The 20,051-nt window shown below is 35.6% G+C and overlaps 2 protein-coding genes across 7 annotated transcripts; both read left to right on the top strand.

The window, feature by feature from the left end:
- Window positions 1–10,689: 10,689 nt before the first annotated feature.
- On the top strand, window positions 10,690–14,913 carry LOC141711373 (uncharacterized). Its single transcript, XM_074513779.1, has 8 exons — window positions 10,690–10,848; window positions 11,573–11,796; window positions 12,369–12,486; window positions 12,856–13,011; window positions 13,289–13,368; window positions 13,802–13,889; window positions 14,181–14,277; window positions 14,555–14,913. The coding sequence occupies exons 2-7, from the start codon at window positions 11,620–11,622 to the stop codon at window positions 14,273–14,275; spliced, it is 714 nt and encodes a 237-aa protein (XP_074369880.1). The 5' UTR covers window positions 10,690–10,848; window positions 11,573–11,619; the 3' UTR covers window positions 14,276–14,277; window positions 14,555–14,913.
- Window positions 14,914–15,068: 155 nt separating this feature from the next.
- Window positions 15,069–19,639, top strand: LOC141711371 (BEACH domain-containing protein B-like). Of its 6 annotated transcripts, none has more exons than XM_074513777.1 (9): window positions 15,069–15,228; window positions 15,323–15,469; window positions 15,756–15,911; window positions 16,083–16,119; window positions 16,207–16,460; window positions 18,297–18,470; window positions 18,661–18,820; window positions 18,930–18,962; window positions 19,044–19,639. In XM_074513777.1, the coding sequence occupies exons 1-9, from the start codon at window positions 15,199–15,201 to the stop codon at window positions 19,103–19,105; spliced, it is 1,053 nt and encodes a 350-aa protein (XP_074369878.1). In that variant the 5' UTR covers window positions 15,069–15,198; the 3' UTR covers window positions 19,106–19,639. The 6 variants fall into 6 exon arrangements, with proteins under 6 accessions (XP_074369878.1, XP_074369877.1, XP_074369875.1 ...); XM_074513776.1 differs by having other exon boundaries at window positions 16,044–16,119; window positions 19,044–19,637; XM_074513774.1 differs by having other exon boundaries at window positions 16,044–16,460; window positions 19,044–19,137; window positions 19,284–19,631.
- Window positions 19,640–20,051: the final 412 nt, after the last annotated feature.

Here is a 20,051-nt window from a genome sequence, read left to right as displayed (position 1 = left end):
ATTGTACGGTAACTATTCACTGAATAGGTTCTTGGTATTCTAAGCAGTGAATTCGTATTATCCGGATAGTCACGATATGCTGAAAAGTATCCCTCACGATGTAGAATAAATGTGATTAATTAATTAATCATATTTAATAAATTAGAGAATTTATATAAATAATGATAAAATAGTTTTATTATTATTTATTTCTACTACCGGCTTAATATTGAACCTACAGGGTCACACCATAAAAAGAGAATGATTTAATGGTGGAGGAATTAATTAATAATGGCTGATAATTATTTATTTATGAAATAATTAATTAATTGGCAAATTTAATAATTAATTAAATGAGATTTAATTGATTATAAATAAATTAAGAAAAGTTCTTAATATTATTAATTAAAGGATTTAATTTTGGAAATTAAATCAAGAGAGAGAATTATTTCTAAAGTGTTTAGAAAAATGATTAATAATTAAAAGGTGTTTTAATTATTAATGAGAATAATAAATGGGATAATAATAATATTTATGGGAAAATTTCAGCTGAAAATTTTGCCTATAAATATACTATTATAGACCCTATTTTTTATTCGAACCCAAAAAGCCAAAAGTTTTAGAAAACCAAATTATCTCCACCTCCTCCTCCTCTTTAACGTCGTTTTCTTGGTGGATACCGGTGGAGTGCTTCACGTTTGAGGAGCAGCTGCTAAGGATCTCCGATCGTTGCTTTTGGATCCCATATTAAAGGTTAGTAATCGATCCCTACGTTTTTACCACGATTTATATGCTTTTATTTGGATTTTATGTGTGTAAAAGTGTTTTACCATGCCCCCGCTGCGATTAAAATCCATCATTGGTATCAGAGCTTAGGTTGTATGCATATAGATCTGTGGTAAAAATTTCAGAATTTAATGTGCTTGTATGAATTAATTATAATTTTTACAAGTTATATCATGGATTAATTTTGTCTGATGAGAAATCGTTTCTCAGAATAATTTTGAATGTTGATTTGGGTTCCACAAGTGTTGTAGATCGTCTGGGTATTTTTTTCATAATTTTATGATGTATAGATTTTTTATTATGAATTTTTGAAGTTCTTGTAATTAAATTCGTAATTAAATAAGTATATATATGTATATGTATATGTATATTAAGTTGTATATATATATATATATATATATCTGCAATATATCTGCTTGTCTGCTGTCTGTGATGCACGTTGAAACAAGAAAAGACACAAAAGTCTGTTGTTGCACGGAGATCGAGAATGAAAGTCAGGCGGCTGTGTCGGCTGCTGCAGTAGAAACGCTGAAAAAAGGGTGTCGCGCATTCCGGGAATGCGTTACACCCTGTGGCGCATTCACGGAATGCGTTACACCTTTTAATTGGTTAAAAGGGTTGTAACGCATCACCGGAATGCGTTACAGGGCTTGTAACGCGTTCCTGTAATGCGTTACAACCCGACTGTCCACATTAAAATTGATTTTCTGGGAGTTTCGTAACTCCGTTTTAGGCGTGCAATATACCGTTGGATTCGTTTTTCCGAGACGGATCTAATGGAGTGATCAATTTTAGTTTATATAAAAGTTTTGAACTGTTTATATTTTCGAAAGTGTTTTAAAGTTGTTTTTAACTGTTTTAACTGCTTTTAAATGCTTCATGTGATACATAGAGATGTATAATGCTTAGACCAATATGCTAGATGATGTAACATGTCTACCTTGATGTTTATTCACGTTTATATATATGTGATATATGCTTAGTTTATCATGCGATGATAGATTTAGGTGAACTTGAATGAACATAAGGCGTTTGTTAGACAACCTAGTATATTGAAATTATTTCATAACCTTAAGAATAATATTATGAATACAATCATGAGATTCTTGTGTTTATGAAACACGTAATTGAATATGAATTTTCGATATGAGAGAAAGGATGATTCTGTCAACAACAAATTTCTATCTGTAAGAAAGGGTTATTAAGTGACGCCTCTTGACAATGCTCCACCCGATCTGGGAATCATCTGATTATTGATTATTGATTTGAAATATTTAATTTAAAAGGAAGAATCTCTTTATAACATGATTATGATTGTAACGTAATATAATCCCTCTAAAATTAAATAATATCAAGTAGTAATTGGCCAATGATACAACGGGCTTGTGTCGGTCATAACCTTCCAACATGATAGAGAAGTAGTTCTTATTTTTGAATCATTGTCGTTTCGTGCCACAGCCGAGGGCTTTGATTTCGAAATAAGAAATACTTGTCTATTACATAGAGATGTGTACATTGAATAAGAATCTAAAGGTCGTTACGTGCCACAACCGTGGGCCTTTGGGGACTGATTCAATTGTACGGAATGTTGGGTTTGACTTGACTTAGAATATTGAGTTTGTCGTGCCACAGTCGTGACTCAATTATTCAAGAGGCTAAAGTTTGATTAGGGAATAACATTAGATGTAATTGACAAGAGTTGTCTGCCTATTGAACATTACATGGCGTTTCGTGCCACAGCCGGGGTTGTGTAATGGAATGTAGGATCCCTATTCCCACTAGCATTATGAATGCTTAATTTTTCACGTAGGGGGTTGAATAAATTAGGTAAACTAGTGGGAGCCACTTATGAATAAAGACCCGATTCATATAGTGTTTTAAAATGAAATCGAATATTTGCTAAGTGTTGTTATGTGTTTATCATTTACAGATTTACAATATACATTATGTCTTCTACACTATCACTCAGGAGCATACTGGATGCTCACAAATTGACTGGTCCTAATTATGCTGACTGGCTTCGAAACTTGAGAATTATTCTCAGGATTGAGAAGCTGGAATACGTGATTGACTCACCTAAGCCTACTGAACCTGTTAGTGATGCACATAATGATGAACATGTTGTATATCGTAAGTGGATAGATGATGCAAATGTTGCTCAATGCATCATGCTAGCTTCCATGAACATTGAGCTACAGAAGCAAAATAAGCATATGGATGCTCACACTATCCTAATGCATCTACAAGAGTTGTATGATGTGGCGGGCAGGACAACTCGATATGAGATATCGAAGGAGCTGTTCGGTTGTAGGATGTCTGAGGGATCATCTGTGAATGACCATGTACTTAAGATGATCAACTTGATTGAACGTCTTGGACAACTTGGTTTTGCCATGGATGGGGAGCTGAGCCAAGACTTGGTCTTGCAATCGCTTCCAAGTTCGTTCTCGCAGTTTGTTGTGAACTTTCACATGAATAAGTTGGATGTCAGCCTGCTTGAACTCCACAACATGTTGAAGACTGCGGAATCGAATTTTCCCCCTAAGAAGAGTTCTGTTCTTCTAATTAGTGAAGGTTCCAATCCTAAGAAAAGGAAGAGGAACTCTTCCAAGAAGAAGAAAGTAGGTGAGAAAATGCCGGTTCCACCAAAAGCTGAAGACCCCAAGAGCAAAGTTGTTTGCTTTCACTGTAACAAGGTGGGGGACTGGAAGAGGAACTGTAAGGTTTACCTTGCAGAATTGAAGAAGAAGAAGAAGGGTAGTGAGACTACCGCTTCTGATTCAGGTATGTTCATGATAGATCTGAATATGTCATTAAATCAAATTTCTACTTGGGTATTAGATACCACCTGTGGTTCTCAAATCTGCAATTTGTTGCAGGGACCAAGGAGAAGTAGGACTCTTGAGGAAGAGGAGGTGATTCTACTGATGGGAAATAGAGCAAGAGTTGCTGCTATAGATGTAGAATCATTTCATTTACATAGGCCTACAAGCAAGACTATTATTTGAAATAATTGTTATTTTGTTCCCTCGATTGTGAGGAATATTATTCCCATGTTAGACTTTGCTGGATTTTCATTTATTATTGAGAATAATGAATGTTCTATTCTTAGAGATAATATTCTTTATGGACGTGGTGCTTTAAATAATGGTCTGTATATATGTGACATAATTTACTTCAGATTGAACAAACTAATAAAAGAAAAGGGATGATGAAAATCTCACTTTATAGTGGCACTGCAGTCTCCATTTAGTAGACATGGAGAGAGGACTGCAAATTTGCTAGGAATGGTACACACATATGTATGTGGACCAATGTCTAAGCAAGCCATGGGTGGATTTTCATACTTCATTACTTTCATAGATGATAGATCTAGATTCGGATATGTGTTTGATGAAACACAAGTCTGAGGCCTTTGAAAAGTTCAAAGAATATAAGTATGAAGTGGAGAAACAAACCAAACATAGTATTATAATTCTTCGATTAGATCGAGGTGGTGAATACTTGAATGGAGAGTTTCTTGATTATCTCAAAGTAAATGGTATAGTCTCCCAGTGGACGCCTCCAGATTGGTATCTGAAAGGAGAAATCGAACTCTGTTAGACATGGTTCGGTCCATGATGAGCTATGCAAATCTTCCAGTATTCCTACGGGGTTATGCATTGGAAACCTCAGCATATTTACTGAATAAGGTGCCTTCCAAATCTGTTCCTCAAACTCTGTATGAGATATGGAAAGAAAGGAAATCGAGTCTTAAACACGTTAAGATTTGGGGATGTCCAGCTTATGTCAAGAAAGTTGACCCAGATAAGCTGGAATATCGATCCGTAAAATGTAGTTTTATGGGATATCCTAAAGATACTTTAGGGTATTACTTTTACACCAATCATCGGGTGTTTGTCTCCAGACATGCTACCTTCTTGGAAAAGGAGTTTATCCTTGAAGGAAACAGTGGGAGCAAAATTGAACTTGATGAAGTTCAAGAAGCACAAACTACTACGGTTCAAGTGGAAACACCTGTTCTGACTGAACAACCTTCTGTGGAACAACCCATTCGTAGGTCAGGGAGAGTGTCTCGCCAACCTGAGAGGTAATATGTCCTTGTCATTGAGAATGACAATGAATTGTCGATCATTGATGATGACAACCCTGTGACCTATAATGAGGCTATGAGTAGTATTGACTCAGAAAAATGGCATAGTACCATGAAATCCAAAATGGAATCTATGTATACGGTATACAAAAGATAGATTATAGCAGATGGTCAGGTGGAGACTTATAAGGCCAGGCTTGTGGCAAAAGGATTCAAACAAAGGCAATGGATTGACTTTGATGAAACTTTTTACCTGTAGCCCTATTAAATCAGTTCGGATTTTGCTTGCGATTGCTGCTTACTACGACTATGAGATCTGACATATAGCCAGATGGTTTTCTTTCCAAGGGAAATGAAAACCTAGTGTGTAAGTTACTGCGAACCATACGTGGTTTAAAGCAAGCTTCTCGAAAGATGGAACATTCATTTTGATGAGACAATCAAATAGTTTAATTTTATCAAAAACGTAGATGAACCATGCGTCTACAAAAGGGTTAGTGGGAGCGCGGTAACATTTCTTATATTGTATTGAATTAGAGTTAACACACATAACAACATAGCAGACCCACTCACAAAGCTACTTTATGAAAGTCACTTTGATCATCATAAAGACAAGATGGGTATTAGATACCAGAGTGATTGGCTTTAGTACAAGTGGGAGATTGAAAGGAATATGTCCTAAGTCCAATCATGAATTAGGATTTAGGAATAACTTCCTGTGTAATCTGTTTTGATTTCATTGATATTAATAAAAGACTTGTTTTGTTTTTATTACGGGCTCTATCTATTTAAGTGTTTAAATAAGATATACCATAGTTTAGAGTAAAGCTTTTTATGGATTATGATGAGATCATAATAGTGAGACCTAAAAGATGATAACTCTAAACTTAAATAGTTCCTGATCATAGGATTACTAACTGGTAATTAATAATCCGCAAAGATCGGTACATACTATGCTTGCTTCATTATGAAGGATGTCTGTTCTCATAGACATTTGTGTGGTGACACTATAGCTAGTATGTAGGTGCTTATTATAGAATAAGTTCACTGAACATGACTCGCACAGCTGAACAACTGATGGAGTTCACTCACGTGTCAGTAGTTGTTCACATAGTGATAGTTGTACAAGTATCCTTAGACTTGAGGTCATCATAGTCATCTTGTGTACACTGAACTATGCTTTGGTTTAGTTCTTAGTCTCCAGGGACAATTATTTGGGCTCTACTGGGTATAGGAATTTGTACACGAAGATAGTGTATGATCAATATAGGATCTACCCCTTCCAGTGAAGGAAGCGAATGTTCAAGGCTGATCCACTTATGCTAGTTCAGGAATCTCTGGCCAGAGTGAATGAAATTAGAAAGGAGTTTCTAATTTGCATAGAACTACGCATAGTAAATGGTAAGCAAATGATTAAATTAGATAGGCTTGACACGAGATCCATGCCTTGTATTTAATCGGGACATTGTAGGGTAGAAGGAGTTTATTGTACGGTAACTATTCACTGAATAGGTTCTTGGTATTCTAAGCAGTGAATTCGTATTATCCGGATAGTCACGATATGCTGAGAAGTATCCCTCACGATGTAGAATAAATGTGATTAATTAATTAATCATATTTAATAAATTAGAGAATTTATATAAATAATGATAAAATAGTTTTATTATTATTTATTTCTACTACCGGCTTAATATTGAACCTACAGGGTCACACCATAAAAAGAGAATGATTTAATGGTGGAAGAATTAATTAATAATGGCTGATAATTATTTATTTATGAAATAATTAATTAATTGGCAAATTTAATAATTAATTAAATGAGATTTAATTGATTATAAATAAATTAAGAAAAGTTCTTAATATTATTAATTAAAGAATTTAATTTTGGAAATTAAATCAAGATAGAGAATTATTTCTAAAGTGTTTAGAAAAAGGATTATTAATTAAAAGGTGTTTTAATTATTAATGAGAATAATAAATGGGATAATAATAATAATATTTATGAAAAAATTTCAGCTGAAAATTTTGCCTATAAATATACTATGATAGACCCTATTTTTTATTCGAACCCCAAAAAGCCAAAAGTTTTAGAAAACCAAATTCTCTCCACCTCCTCCTCCTCCTTAACGTCGTTTTCTTGGTGGATACCGGTGGAATGTTTCACGTTTGAGGAGCAGCTGCTAAGGATCTCTGATCGTTGCTTTTGGATCGCATATTAAAGGTTAGTAATCGATCCCTACGTTTTTACCACGATTTATATGCTTTTATTTGGATTTTATGTGTGTAAAAGTGTTTTACCATGCCTCCGCTGCGATTAAAATCCATTACAATGCACCCATGAGGGACCTGTTTAGGGCCCATGACCGAAAGCGGACATAACAACTACCCCCAAAATTCATGGTCGCATCTTGAGCCTAGAAATTTTCCAACATTTAGTTTTTTTGATCCTACGAGCGCGAGGTCTTTCAACGGTCATGAGTTTTAAGCCCATGACAACTATAGGACAACTGGTGTATGGATGTGTCTCATCCTTTGAGATAAAGACACGTGGCGCTTCTCCTTTCTCTCTCGTATCTCCTATAAATATGTGAGAATCTCATTTCATTTCTCACAACTCCAATAACACATAACAAACTTCTGCCCAATTTGCTCAAGGATCTACCACGGTGAAAACCATCATCACCACAAAAACCATCTGTCGGCGACGATATTCTCCGGGAACAGATTTATCAGGATCATCCTACGATTCACCTACAGGTACCCCTTTGATCCTCAATCATTCATCTCCATTATTGTTTGTTCATATATACCATGCGAGCACACACCACATGTTCGATGCGAGCCCACACACAATCACGAGCTACGATGCGAGCCCGTCTGCCCGCATAGATATTTAATCGCGACCCCGTGTGTGACGTGAGGACACTTATATGCGACCCCATACTTGTTTCTACTTTTTTTGGGTCACACACTAATATTCACCATCTTTTACAGACGTCGAATGCGTCTTCAGCCCGCTCCTACGGATCGTCTCACTCTTCTTCGAGTCCGACTCATTCATCTGCCAGCCCGACTCGCTTTTCAGCTACTCCATCTCCATTAAACCAATACCCACCTGAGCAGCGAGGCTCGAAGGACTTCCAACGCGAGCTGACCTCCCCCTCTGGCCATCTCCGCCAACCTATTTCTCCTAGTTCTGTCGTCACCCCTCAAGGGGCCCTAAACATTGCTCGAGTTGAGAATTCGATGCGAGCAGGTGGCTCTGGCTTGCTGGACATTTACCTTGATCCTAACCCTAAGGACTACACCAGGGAGACTAACATTTACGACTGGAGAGATAAGACCGTGGACCTTTCCAAAATACCGGCATCTCTCGGGGTGGAGGAACTTTTACGCCGCGAGCCCGCTCCCATAGACAAAGAACGGGCCGAGGAGATTCCGATGGAAATGGCTGAAGAGAGAGAGGCTCGCCTCAAGCAAGCTACAACCAATGACCTCGACCCCATTCATCCTGACTCTGAGTCTACTGACAGCAACCTCGGGAGTGCCTACTATGACACTAAGAGAGGGCAAGAGCCTGTTGTCGCAAAATATTCCATCTTGGGGCTCGAAGGTGAAGAAGACGGCTTGCACTGGTCTTACGATTCCCCTCAAAGTGGGGAGGTGACAGATGTGACAAGCCAATTCAAAATCTGCAACTATAACTATGTTTCCGCGGCTTCTCCTGAGCCTTGCATACCTCCTGCCCGGCCCGAACTTTAGGGTGAAATCATTTTTAGGAAGTAGATCATCCCAGATGGGGAGGAGAGTTCTACCACAACCGAGGAGATAAAGGTGCTCGCTTGTCGCGACCTGCCCTCCTCGCTTACTCAAAAGCATCTGCCTGAGCTCATCGAACAATGTTTTGAGGCAAAATATTTTGAACAATATTTTGTGCTCATCTGGCCCCGTCCCGACCCGGGCTTAGGGCCTCAACGGGCTCTATATTTTGAGGCAAAGCCCGGTCCGGCCCGACCCGGTTAAAAGCCCGGGCTTCGGCCGGCCCGACCCGGCCGAAAAAAGCCCGGTTAAAATCTGATTATTCTAATATATTTTCTTATATATTTATGAATTCACATTTACTATAAATATAAATAATACTTTAAACATATATATATATATATGTATATAGTCTTACTTCAATACAAACTAAATTAAAATACAAACTACAAACTACACCTCCCACACACAACTACACATAATTCCCTCCATTTTTAATTAATTTTTTCCCGCCAATTAGTGAACTCTTTTCAAAATTTAACTTCACTATATTTTTCTACATCATCCAACAATCAGTATGAATACCATATTTGATATGTTCAGACGATAAATCACTAATTATGTCTACGAGAATCACTAAAAGTACTGGTTCTGAAATTAGTACTGAATTCAGTTTACCGATTCAGGTAAGTTTAAATACTAATTTGTCGTCAAAATATAGCAAATATGCTATGCAAATCGATGAGTGGGAGATGAATAAAAATACGGTGAAATTATTTTTTTAAAAAGTTAACCAACTAAAGGGAAAAGTAAAATTAAAAACGAAGGGGAAAGTGATTAAACATGTGAATCTCATTGGTTTGTATTGGTTTGTAGTTTGTATTCTAAGTACTGGTTTGTATTTGAGCACTTGCCTATATATATATATTTACATAGTTGTGATTAATAATATTATTTATATAGTTCATTGCATAAATAATGAAATAAGATATAATAAATACAATATATATATATATATATATTTGGATAACAATGATATAACATATTATTCTATAAACATGTTTATTTTCCACCGAACTTAAATGTTTTCAACGAAATAATGTTTTCATAAAATATTCCATGTAAACTAATACATTTTTACGATGATCTAGTTGCTAATATATCTAGTCTTCGGAATATTTAATAAAATTCGATATGATTTAAAATAGAAAAGGCCCGGCCCGATCCGATCGGATCCTAAAAAAAGTTCGGTTAGGCCCGCCTCGAGGACCCAATCGGAATATAACATTTTCGGAAAACCCGGTCCGACACGGTGAAAGTCAAAGCCCGAAAAGCCTGGCCCGGTCAAGACCTGACCCGACGGGTCTTTTGTGCATCTCTCAGAGCACTACACGATTTACGGTTATAAAGTGATTGCGGTTATAAAGTGACATTTTGGGGGGTGTTGGCCCCAAATGTCACTTTTTTAGGGCAAATGACCCTCATTGTCACTTTCTGAATAATTGGCCTCAAATGTCACTCTAAAACGGAGTTTCGGGTGAAGTTTTTATTATTAATAAAAAACGGAGTTGCGTGTTCCGTTTTGAATTTTTTTTCAAAAAAAAATTTGAAAAACGCAACTTCAACCCGTGTTTATGGGGGAAAAACGCAATCTCAGAATGTGTTTTTCATATTAACTCATTTTGGATCTGCGTTTTGATTTATTTTTTACGCATCCTGAGAAAAACTCGGTTAGAAACTGTGTTTTTACGAAAAACTCGGTTTGAAACGCCGTTTTTATATTCATAAACTCAAGACGAGACTGCTTTTTTGACCGAAACAATTTATGAATTTGCGTTTTCATCAAAAACTCAATTTGAAACCGCGTTTTTACACAAAAACACGAAACGAAACTGCGTTTTACTTTTATTTCAAAAAAAAATTGTTATAGAAAAACTCAACACGAGACTACGTTTTTCGTCTATTTTTAAAAATTTCACACGAACCGCTGTTTTCAAGTGAAATTTGGGGCAAAAAATTCAAAAAATAACATTGAGGGTCTTTTTAGTCTAGAAAGCGACATTTGAGGCATTTTTTTCCATTTTGGGGCTCTGCTATTTTTTACCCGAAGGTGACACGGGCCACCATCCGAACACACACAGATACACACTCACCCCTTTTAGATCTCATACTCACTAAACTCTACCTTACATTTAACCTCTATACACAATTCAACTGCTCGATCTGATCAGGTATTACCCAATCATCTCTCTCTCTCTCTCTCTATCTCTCTCTCTCGCCGTATCTACTTGATTAATCGTGATCGTTTACTTATCTCGTGATTATACACAAAAATATCTGTATCTATTTAATCGAGTTTGTGCTGCTGCTTCCTGCTTTAACTGAAAATTCACTATTATAGATTAGTTTATGTAGTCTTTTTGTTTGTGTATTGTAACTGAAGATGATGTTTCGGTTAGTTGTTAGTGGATTGATCACTTATTTACGGTTGTTTTAACACCTTATTTGCTGTCGATGGATTAGGATGCGTGAATTAAGTTATTGTCGTAACTTAATCACTTAATTTGATTTTCGATGAATTCGACTATTAGTGGATTCATAAGTTTTCTAATTGTTGCCTCGGACTTCATTTGGCGGTTATATATTAATGTTACACTGAAAAAGTTGATTATCCTCCCTAAGCTCAAAGCAGAAATTAAGCAGATAACTGACCTCTCCTAATCCATGTAAAATACGAAGCGACAACATAGTGCGAGAAATAGAGAAATGAGAAATCATGATAGCTATAATACATGATTCAGATATAATTGTTGCCTCAGACTTCATTTTGTGATCAGATACACGAAAGTTAGACACATATTGTGATTATACACACACGTATGTATGCATTCAATAATTATCGTATGTACGATTGCATATTCACATGTACTGTATGTGAATATTTTTGATATACAGCACAGCGAAGATAGAGATCTGGAGTGAACAGGAGGGGGCCATCGAAAATGGAAGAATTTAAACAACAAGAGTGTGTAGAAATAAAAGAAACAAGCCAAGTAAAAAGCAGCAGCAACAACTCAGAGGAGCAATTATTACCTAAAGATGAATCTGTTTTAGAGCTTCTTGATTCTATTAATAATTATCTTCTTCTCATGGATTCCTTATCTTCCACTCTCCGTCAGGTATTTCAATCAATCTATCGATCAATATTGGCTATCATTTTTTAGTACAGATTCAGTTTATTCAGCCCTCTTCGTTCTTTTGAACGGGATAAGGCTGCTGCGTACATCGTACCCTCCCCTGAACCTGATAAACAGGGTATGCTTTGTTGGTTGGTTGGGATTTGTTCTGTTCATAACGCATATTATATGTAACTGCACTAACTTGCGTATTCTCGGGTATTAGGAATGCAACAAGAAATTGCGAATTATAATAAAGGAGGAATATGAATTTATTAGACAAAAACTGTAAGTACAGTAGGAATGAGTATTCTTTGTTGGGATTGAGCTTTGGTTTAAATTTTATAGGGAATGTTAAAAAGAATATTATGAAATGTGAATATCTACTACGAGGAAACGGATAATCTTATAATTTTTAGCTTAAACGGCCGGGGTATACTGATTATTGATATTGAGAACTGCGAAGCTTAGTTTTTCTGTTCTCCCTCCTCTCTAGTGTACTCAGTTTAGACGTTTGATATGGTTATTTTTATAACAAGTCTAGTAAGTTTTTTTTTATAATTATTCTGTTACAGGGGTGGCTTGAATTGGCAAGTGCTCGACAGTCTATGGGTTCTTCGCGTGTGAGCAGTGCGTTGTTTGACCTCAAGTATCATCGTGCTGCAACATTAATGGAAGTAGATCAAAATGATGGTATGATATTCATAATATTGTACACCAATCAAGCTTAGCATTTGTTAGTACTTTTCGATTAAAATGTTCAAATTTACTATTCAATGTACACTAGATGGGTGCTTTGTCTTTTGGTCCTATAAAAGATATCTGTTGGCAGAAAGTGAGTTGTATATTTATGTCCTTAATACACGAGGATTGAGGAAAAAACTGTGATGAAGCTCATATTTGATCCATATGGACGAAGTAATTTCAGCTGTAGTAAATTATTGATATCACACACACACACATTATCAAATTATCTTTGAAATACTATGTAGTAGAATTTATTTTTTGACAAATCAGTTGTACAAATTTGTTATTACTTATTACAAATTCATTTTGTCATAGCTGATTCCAATGTGAAGCAACCACATTTTACCTTACGCAAATGGGTATCAACTGATGATCAAGAATTTAGCCCTGGGGAAGCAAAATTTGAGGATGAGTTGTTACAGAGGAAATCTTGCAGTCCACGTAATAATGACGGTGCATCCATGTCCTCCGGTATGTTCTCTTGCTTTACTTTTCCAGCTATATTTGATGATACTGCTGCATGGATATGGTGAAATTCATACAAAAATGTAAAAGTAGTGTTACCGAAAGGCTACATAAGTGCTAAGCTTTTTTTGTTTTTTTTTTAAATAATCTGGCATCCGAGTTTATATGCAGAATACTGCATACTCTATGATGCTAGCTTGTATATTCCTTTTAGGTCAAGTTTGGGATTTAGACTAATTTGATTCCTGTTGTGTTTGTGCATGGTCTTTTAATTACTGTGAAGAACATCAGGAGAAACGGCCTGAAATGATTGAAGCAGAAGTTTTGTCATCACCGCGTTCTCCATGTACACCTGAAAACCATGTAAGTGTTTAAAGAATGATATTAAATTCATATTGACTAGAAAGTTCTACCATAACAATTCTGTATCAGTTACAACTTACAAGTATTGTAAATACTCGTAGTCAATTTAATAGCAGCATGAAATAGATACAATACTGAAATATTTGTGTTGTATTGCTTCATGTCATTGTGACTAGCACTTAACCTCCAAAGTAGGAAAGCTGGACGTAGTAGATTTAAAAAAAAATGCATGATTGGTAATCCATTGATATACATGTACTTACGTAAATGTGGACTCAATTGAAATTAAGTATTAACACCGATTAATGAAGTGAATGAAGTGTTAAGATAAAACACATACACACACACATACATATACATATACATATACATATACATATACATAGTCTGGTGTATAATATTGTATCATTGATTCTTTCATGTGTATGCATAGATTAAAAAAGAACGAGCAAAAACTCTGTCTATGTTTGGAACTCTGGTGTCCCCTAAGCTGAGAACTGCCCAACTTTCTTTTGAGACAGGTGAACTTCAGAATTCATTAATGTACATGTAATCAATTTGTTTAGCAATCTCTCTGGAAGTATTCTTTATTCCTTTCTCTGCATTATATGTGTGCTAATTTTACCTTTTGTGAGCCCATTAAAAGACCTACTTTGAGTGTCTCCTACTAGCATGTAAGTTAGTAGCCTACACGTCTTACACATAATAACCTGCATGCTCCTCTCATAAACCTATGGCATTCTAGAAGTTGATTTGGACCAAAAAATGTTTTATATTGTTATATTGAGTCCCCCTAATTTCTCATAATGCAGTTTTGGAGGCTCTTCAAGAAGTAGCAAATGTGCGGTCATCAATGCTTTCAGCTTATGAACAAGTGCTTAAAGAGATAAAAGTTTCCAAAATATGATGGTCAGTTCACTTGCTTTCATAGTTCATACAACTTGCTCTGTCCAGAGAGTATGATGACATGACCTTGAATAATCCATCTTCCTACGAAGGCACATGCACACACCTTGTTTTGGACTGAAAGTTAGTGCTATACTGCTATGAGATTGTGTAGTTGCTCATGGACTACCTTTGTATTTCAAGTCAATTTTCTCTACTTTTTTTAATCTCTTGACTACAGCAATGTCTTTACATGTAAATAGAATTGCAACTAATTCAGGGTAATCATGTCACTGTGCAGGCTACAACTCGAAGTACGACAACCATCATATCCGGATATTGATCACAAGCCACAGTTCAGATCCTCCTTCAGTTGTGTTGTTTGATTCGATTGTACAATGTACTTGTTCACTCCGGTTATTGTGTGGAGGCCATTAATAAATTATTATGGGGCAATCTGTTATGTACGTTCTTCAGTGATTCTTATCAAGTAGTTTTAAATGAATATCGAAAGTACTACTGCTTAATAGAGTAGCGATGCAGTTACTTTGACGAGCGAAATGTAATTGGATCAGGCCCTGGATGATGATTAGTATGAGGCACTTTTACAAGGCTTTACAATTTAGTTTCCCTTATGGCATCTTGGCATTATCTTCTTAGTGGTTTGCATAATGATTTTGACATAAGCTTTTTAGTGGTTTGATTGGTTATGATTAGTTGTAGTTTTAGTTTATTAGTACAAGTTAATGTACAATATATGTTTGGCCGATATCATGAATTAATTACATATCAACGCGTCCGCTCCAAACTTGCTAGACTTCTCAACTCCCTCTTCTGCCAAAAATTGAAATTACATATCTATGTTCCAAATATTTAGAAACATTTACTCAAGTGAAGGAACGGGAGAAATGCGTTACAGAGTTATCAATTAATTTATTACACGGTATGAGAGGCATGATCCAAATGAAGCAAAGGGTAATATTTTGGTTGAACAATTATTTTCTTCTCCTTAACCTATTTTTTTTTTCACGCTGGACATATTGAATAATATGTTGCCTCCTTTTACCAGTATTATCAGGCTTTATTTCGTCATGGTGAGTGTTTTTTACATTTATCTTTGTTGAATGGAAATCTTGAAGAAGAGAATGGCGAGAAGCTGGTTCTTAGCGTCCTTGAAACTCTGACCTGCCTGCTTGCAAATAATGATATCTCAAAGGTATTTTGTTTGTGATGTCTCATGTCTGTTCCTTGCACTTTGAACAATATATACTTCCATATTCTCATATGTATACAATGAGGTCCGCTGTTAAATTGCATGCCTCAAATTGATTAATGATTTCTATGTAATTATAGTTCTGATCTAAAGATACTCATTCTCTTTCAATATATCTACTTCAATTAGCAAAAAGATTCTTTTTTCTTTTGTTGGCTTATTGCTTTTTTTCAATAATATTTTTTCCTTATAATGAGTGTTGATGACCTTTCTATTTCTTTCTATCAAGGATGCATTTAGAGCTCTTGTAGGCAAGGGTTATCGAACTCTGCAAAGTTTGCTGTTGGACTTTTGTCAGTGGCGGCCAAGCGAAGGTCTTTTAAATGCTTTACTTGACATGCTTGTTGATGGAAAGTTTGATCTCAATACAAAATCTGTTATTAAGGTAATTCTGCTGATACTCATGTCAACAGTTATTGGATCATCTAGTGTCTGATGAGTCGCTTTCTTCTTTAATTTTGTGCATAATTGTTTCTCAGACATCGTTTTCATTGCGTTTCCTTTCTTTTTATAACAGAATGAAGACGTGATTTTACTGTATCTCAGTGTTTTGCAGAAGGTCGGTAATTGCTATTTTTTTAATGGGCAGAGCAGTGAGTCATCATGGCTTCATGGACTTAACTTGTTTCTCCAATTGCTAAAGGAATCAATTTCCAATCGAGTTTTGTGTGTCAAAGCAGGAATGCTTAACTATCTTATTGACTGGTTTTCGCAAGAAGAAGATGATGGCGTGGACCTGAAGCTGGCTCAGTTGATTCAGGTCACTGGTGGTCACAGTATATCTGGAAAGAATATTCGCAAGATGTTTGCTCTTCTTCGTAGTGAGAAAGTAGGAACTCGTCAGCAGTACTGCTCACTGCTTTTGACCAGCATTTTATCAATGATGAATGAGAAAGGACCAACAGCCTTCTTCGATCTTAATGGCTACAATTCTGTAAGTCTGATGCGCTGACAACATCACTAGAGAATCACTAAATCTGAATATATAGATAACATGTACAATACTGGCGTGTTTGTATGAAATAAGGTTGATATTCTGGAGTAATGATAATTAAGAAGTGATAGGTAATAAATAGTTGTAACTTAAAATATTTTGAAAATTTGGAATAACTATAAAATCTTCATGACTATGGGATTGGGAAATCTAGGGTAATAATTGGCTTGATGAATCTTTGACAGAAAGAAAAACCCCTAGGTCCTTTATAGGGGCTGCAACTGCAACAAAATTGTTTTGTTGCATTAGGCAGCCTTATGTTGTTTGCACAGGAGAAAAGAATTTACTTGTGTTAATACCAAGCACACAAATGGATATGAACTCAGATAAGAGTTCTTAATTACACACAAGAGTGTCCCTAGAAGGCAACAATAAAACCCGTTTATTAGAAGCAAAGGAAAAGCCTTTAGCTCATGCTGAAGCAAATCTGATGGATCATTTCATGAAAATCCGAGACCCTTAAAATGTTGATTTCCTTGGAAACAGAAATTACCTTTGAATAGTTTGTTCTTTTCACATTCTGAAGCTCTAATTATATAGTCTAACATCTTTGTGACCATGGTTGTTACGTCAGTAAGTCGAGTCGAGTTGACCGGGGTGTGCGACTAGTCACGTCGTGACTAGTCGTAGACTTGTCGACCAGGTATAAAATTATAAATATATAGATATCTAAAAATAAATTATATATGTGTGTTCTAAGTTCTAACTTCTAACAAACCATGCCTCCCTTTTCTCTTATATACGTACGAGATCTTAAACCTACGAAGATAAAGACCACAATAATATTGAAAGAAGACTAAAGAAAGAAAATCGAGAGAAGAGAAGAAATAATGTAATCTAATTTAGAAATGTCTGACTATTGTACAAACACAAAAGATTACCAAATCAATGATTCAAAATTCAATTGTCACATTCTTGTTTCCTCCTCACCAATCACCATATGCAGAAAGAACAAACAACTGCAGTTTGTACGCTAGCTGAAATCTACACATCAGTGGGCAGTGGCGGCACTGCAGCGGCAACAAAAGAAATCTGGAAAGCAGAAATAGATAAGGGAAATCTAGAAAGAAAAAAAAGAGTCAACCCAGTCATTACATAATGGGCTTCTTTTGTTTTAAGGAGATTAGGTTACTTAATGGGCTTCAATTGCAACTGGGTTGTGTCTTTTTTTTAATTCATAAACCATTCTCCAAGTCGACCCAGTCGACCAGTCAAAGCCCAGTCGCCTGAAAGAACTACAGAACACCGGTCAAGGTTTTAAGTCGACCTCAGCTAGCTGTCTGCTCGACTAGTCGACGACTAGTTGAGTTTGTGACCATTTACTGTGTCTTTTGGCAAAAATTATATTCGCATTTCTCGGGAAGTACCCGTTTATGTTTTGTGTTACTAATCATTCCCAATCTTCTGCTGAGCATTAAAGAAGTACGTACACTAAATTATGAGTTGTGCCTTTTAAAAAGTACCATCAAATCTATATTGGTATCGAAGCAATCAGAATTTCTTGGTTGCGTAGACCTCATGATGCTTGCATGGTGCATTTTTCATTGTTTTGGACACGTATAAGAAACAAACAAAAGAGTATTAACAGTATGTAGCACGTACTTAAAAATTGTTAAAAAGGACGAAGATTCTTTCGAATGGACACAGCGAATAAATTTTACCAGTGTTCCTTTCTGCTGGATACGTAAATGTCTAAATTTTGAGTTTGCTTTCCCAAATATATTTCATTTTATGTCGCATTAAATTTGTTTTTAATTTGTCATCTTATCCTTGCAGGGTATTATAATCAAGATGCCCGTGCATTGGCCTTTGTATAAGGGATTTTCATTTTCTTGTTGGTTCAGGGTTGAAAACTTCCCGAGAACTGAAACGATGGGACTTTTTAGCTTTCTTACAGAAAATGGAAGAGGCTGTTTAGCTGCTCTTGCAAAAGACAAGCTGTTCTATGAGGTAAGAGTTCAATCAGGGGAGAGATCTTCAATTCAGTTATTCGTTTCTCTTATGGAATTGTACTTGACATGAGCACCTTTTTACACTAGCTGTAAGATCATTAGTTTTACACTTGTAGTTGCCTAATCTCCCTATTATTGAGTGCAGAATAACTTTCGGGTTTATGACTTTCACTTTATATGTTTTGCAGTCTGTTAATCAGAAACAACAATGCGTCTCTCTGAATGTGAACCTTGTTAGAAAAAAATGGCACTTTCTCTGCTTGACTCATAGCATAGGTAGAGCCTTTTCTGGGGGTAGCCAGGTGAGGTGTTATGTCGAGGAATTCTTGTATCGTCAGGAAAGTGCAGGTCAATAACATTTTATATCCTTGTTCATTTAAAATTTCCACTTATTATCTCTATATATTTTTTACTATGTTAATCGCTACTTTTTATCTGTACTGGTTTTTGAGGACAGATATCATAGTTTTTCCGATCCTGATATTCCCAAGTAATTTTCAAGCTCTATTATAGCTTACTTGGATTTTTCCTTATTCAGATACTTTACTGAGATGTGTTTACTTGTTTTCAGTTTTTATTACGGTTCTCATTACTCCAGTATGGGGATTGTGTTGTTCTATCTTCTTTGGCTAGAGCCATTTACATCTTTACACCGCACTCTGCAGGTATTGTGGTTATAGCATTAGTGCTGACAATTAAAATTAGTTCCATCTGTGGAATTAGTCATGTATCTGCATGCAAATGTACTGACTTATAATTCTTTTTACTGTATGATTCACCTATGATCGTATGCCTGCCGTATATCAAGCAGTGGCGATCCCAGGATTTTACAAATGGGGGTACAAGTTGTTAAAAAAAATTGGCACAGGCTCTTATATTTTTCCCCCATGAGTTTTCGTCGACTGAAAATAATGTATTATACCATCGTCGTTACTAATAATAGAAGCTAAATTTCTGTAATTTCTCTATATAGAACATACTAGTACTAGACAATCATAAGAGCAAAGCCAATGGTGTGCTAAATATAAGTGTAGTTATTGCTATAATTTAGCATCAAAAAACACTATTTTGTGCTAAAATAGCACCATGTCTCCAATGGTTTGTTTTAAATCTTATTTCAAATTTAGATAACTTCCAAATATACTACACTTTTGATTATAAATTTAACTACCTTCCAAGTATGAAATACTCCACACTTTTAATTTCCTACTTCATCCATTTCTCCTCTGTTTTCACTTTTTGTGTTAAATTATAGCACAATGTTATATTTTGTGAATTTAGCACAAACTATAGCATTGTATTATTTTAGCACAAAGTTTAGCACACCATTGGATTGAGATTTTTTAATTTTTGTTCACTATTATTGCTAGAACACAAGATATAGCACACCATTGGAAATGCTCTTAAGCAACTAATAAATGAGGGTACATTATAAAAGTACTGCTACATCCATCCTTATTTCTTTACAGTTTTTTCCGCATGCATGACACACATTTTAAGTCAACTATAAAGTATATTTCTGTAATTTATTTTTAAAATTTTCTTTTTTTATAAAAATTTGAACATTATATTTTTATTT

Source organism: Apium graveolens, chromosome 3, assembly GCF_009905375.1.
Source record: "Apium graveolens cultivar Ventura chromosome 3, ASM990537v1, whole genome shotgun sequence".
Taxonomy (NCBI): Eukaryota; Viridiplantae; Streptophyta; class Magnoliopsida; order Apiales; family Apiaceae; genus Apium; species Apium graveolens.
This window is presented reverse-complemented; position numbering and strand designations above follow the sequence as displayed.

Excerpts from the sequence above, each read along its gene's own strand:
- LOC141711373 (XM_074513779.1), top strand. The coding sequence starts at position 11,620 with ATGGAAGAATTTAAACAACAAGAGTGTGTAGAAATAAAAGAAACAAGC. Across the intron at positions 13,369-13,801 it reads CATGTACACCTGAAAACCAT|ATTAAAAAAGAACGAGCAAA; the intron begins GTAAGTGTTTAA and ends GTGTATGCATAG. Across the intron at positions 13,890-14,180 it reads CCAACTTTCTTTTGAGACAG|TTTTGGAGGCTCTTCAAGAA; the intron begins GTGAACTTCAGA and ends CTCATAATGCAG.
- LOC141711371 (XM_074513774.1), top strand. The coding sequence starts at position 15,199 with ATGAGAGGCATGATCCAAATGAAGCAAAGG. Across the intron at positions 16,461-18,296 it reads ATCTTAATGGCTACAATTCT|GGTATTATAATCAAGATGCC; the intron begins GTAAGTCTGATG and ends TTATCCTTGCAG. Across the intron at positions 18,821-18,929 it reads GTATCGTCAGGAAAGTGCAG|ATATCATAGTTTTTCCGATC; the intron begins GTCAATAACATT and ends TTTTGAGGACAG.